General features: G+C 48.5%; 1 protein-coding gene across 1 annotated transcript in view; it reads right to left on the bottom strand.

Annotated features, from left to right (window-relative positions):
- Positions 1-2,613, bottom strand: part of fzd10 (frizzled class receptor 10) — a 3,247-nt gene extending 634 nt beyond the window's left edge. Inside the window, exon 1 of the mRNA XM_029438965.1 lies at positions 1-2,613. This exon is cut by the window's left edge and continues 634 nt beyond it. Coding sequence (XP_029294825.1) covers positions 36-1,781 — 1,746 coding nt within the window. The 5' untranslated portion in view covers positions 1,782-2,613 and the 3' untranslated portion in view covers positions 1-35.
- Positions 2,614-2,942: the final 329 nt, after the last annotated feature.

Below are 2,942 nucleotides of genomic sequence, written 5' to 3' on the forward strand. Positions count from 1 at the left end.
ACAAGTATTTTTGGGTTTATACAAAGGGAGCCAGCTCATACGCATGTTGGAGGAGGCCGTGTGGGCTCGTACTTAGTGTTGTGCCCTTTGAGAGATGGGTGAGGTTTGATGTAAGGCCTGCTGCTGGTGAACACACTGGCAGCCTTCCTGCTCGTCCTCTTCTTTAGCTTCCTGCTAAACACATTCTGCCACGACTGCAGTGTCTTTGAGGTCCAGATCCACATGCCGCTAGTGATGCCCACCACCAGCAGCATAAAGATCTTCACCATGAAGATCTCAACAGCGGGGATGGAAGTCTTCATCATGCACTCGTCTGACTCACTGCTGTCCACGCACTTCTGCTCCCCTGCAAGGATGCGCCAGTAGTCCATGTTGAGCCTCTCGTAGAAATAGCAAGCGATGACGCAGGTGGCCGGGACAGTGTACAACACGGAGAAGACCCCGATGCGAACCATCAGCTTCTCAAGCTTGTCTGTGTTCTCTCCCTCTGTTTTCATGATCTTACGGATGTGGAAGAGGGCCACAAAGCCAGACAGCAGGAACGAAGTGCCAATTATAAGGTAGCAGGAAAGAGGAATAAGTACAAAGCCGGTGAGAGCTTTGACGTCCATGCTGCCCACGTAGCAGATGCCTGTCAGCTCATCCCCTGCCACCTTCCTCATTACCAGGATCATGATGGTCTTCACTGCCGGGATGGCCCACGCTGCCAGGTGGAAGTAGCTGCTGTTGGCCTCGATGGCCTCATGACCCCACTTCTTCCCTGCAGCTAGGAACCATGTGAGGGTTAGAATAACCCACCAGAGGGAGCTGGCCATGCCAAAATAATAAAGGATGAGAAAGACAATGGTGCAGCCGGTGCTCTCCAGACCCTCCTGGATAATATACTGGACCCCATTGTCTCTGTCACAGGCTATTCTGTCAGCACCCACAAAAAGTCGGATGAGGTAGCCCACAGAGTAAACACAGTAGGACATAGAGAGGAAGATGATCGGCCTCTCGGGGTATTTGAATCTCTGCGGGTCTATGAGGAAAGTCAGCACAGTGAAGGTGCTTGAGACAAAGCAGAGGATAGACCAGATGGCTATCCACACCAAAGAGAACTGCTTGTCTCCCTGACTCCAGTATACGTCCACTTTGGGGTAGCATTTGGGGGCACAGGACTCACTTTTCTCCACAAAGTGGAACTTGCCAGGATTGCTGCACGTCTGCTTGCTGCTGCTGTCCTTAAGGTGCAAGTCCTGCCCGCTCAGAGGCCGCTGTGGCCTGAAGTCTGGAGGCTGGGTGTGGGAGACTTTGGGAGGATCATCTGAGCCGTTGTTGGGCGCCTCCATGCAGAGGTTGTTTGGGTCGTTTTTGGTCGGCAGCCGGGAGCAGTCCAGAGAGTCAGGCCAGGGGAAGTTGAATTGTTCCAAGATGGGCGAGCATTTCACCTTGACCTGCTCACACATAACTCTACATGCTGGGATGGGGTTGGACACCTGCTCCGTGCACATGGGAGCGTACAGTGAACACAGGAAAAATTTGAGATGACTGTGGCATCCAAACTGTATCAGCGTCGCAAACTCCTGCAGCTTTATCGCTGCCTCTTTTTGGTCATCGTGGCCCATAAGATTTGGCATGCGGGTCATGTTGTAGCCAATGTCTTTACACTGGGGGATGTTGATGTGTTGACATCTCCCCTCTCCTGACCAGTCGGGGTCTATTGAGCTAATGGCTGAACCCCCACCGCTCCACAGGACCAGTAGCACACAGATGAGGCTCAGTTTAACAGTTGAAAACATTCTCCCTGGCTTGATTTAAAGAAAGAATAGGCCAAATGTTCACCACTACCACAACACACAAGTTTCTATCATTAAAAAGTCAGTGATGAAACCTGGTTGTGTGTCAGATCAATGTGGGGAAAAAAAACTTACAGAACTATCTGCTGCAAGACCATCGTTTCCTCATTTTAGGTTTGTTTAATAAAAACATAAATCCCACAGGGGTCCGAAAATGTTTCCTCGCTGGAAGTCGCGTGCGTTCAGGTCCATGCTTTCAAGCGCTCAGTTTGTGGATGAAGTGTTGGAGTTACTTCTTCTGTCTCTTGCACGGAGCATATCAGTCTACTGTGAGTAAAAGAGAATTGTAACGTGTTCCGATTTGTCCTCTACTTGTTCCCAAAATAATTACTAATCCGTCTTCACGTTACATGTCACTTTCCCCGGAGTATCTGTCTGTGTAGATTTCAGTCCTTGTGCGAAAAAAACACAACAAATCATTTCCCTGCGGTCCTTTCTGCAGCGGGGATGGCTGCTCACAAGGCGCCAGAAACAATGAATCAGTCAGCAAAATAAGTAAAATAAATATCCTCGGTGATAATAATAATAAATGGGTCCCAGAGTTGCAGGATTATGCTCCTCCCGCAAACAGGCAGTTGATGCGTTTGGTGGCAGCGCTCGTCTGAGCTGGTCGGAGCCTCCGTCCCGGTCTAACCTGCCAAAAGATCCGCCTTCAAAGACAGCTACTTTGCATAAGAAAGATGACACTGACACGCGGATTATTTTCAAATCGTGCGGAACAGTTTGTTCATTACAGCAGTTTTCAAAGGCTTGCAGCAAACTTCCTTCTCTCTGTTTGTTTGTGCTCAACCGCAAACTTCGACTACAACAAGACTGAAACACATTATATCAGAATCCCAAAATGTTGCGCAATAGGGCTCACAGGCGCACCGGCACCAAAACCCGAGTTCTTGTGTTTTGCACATTTGTGTCTGCAGGGCAACGTTTTATTATTATTTGTCACTTCTTGTATTGGGTTCCTTTGTGAAATACGTTTAAAAAATACATCCCACCTCCTCTAAAACAGCAGGTAAGACAATAACAAACAGAACATGTTTACAGTTCTGCAATCCATGATCAACATTTCAATACTATGTTTGGATCAGTGCAACTTCTAACTTTGCA

The sequence above is a fragment of the Cottoperca gobio genome, chromosome 9, assembly GCF_900634415.1.
Source record: "Cottoperca gobio chromosome 9, fCotGob3.1, whole genome shotgun sequence".
Classification (NCBI taxonomy): Eukaryota; Metazoa; Chordata; class Actinopteri; order Perciformes; family Bovichtidae; genus Cottoperca; species Cottoperca gobio.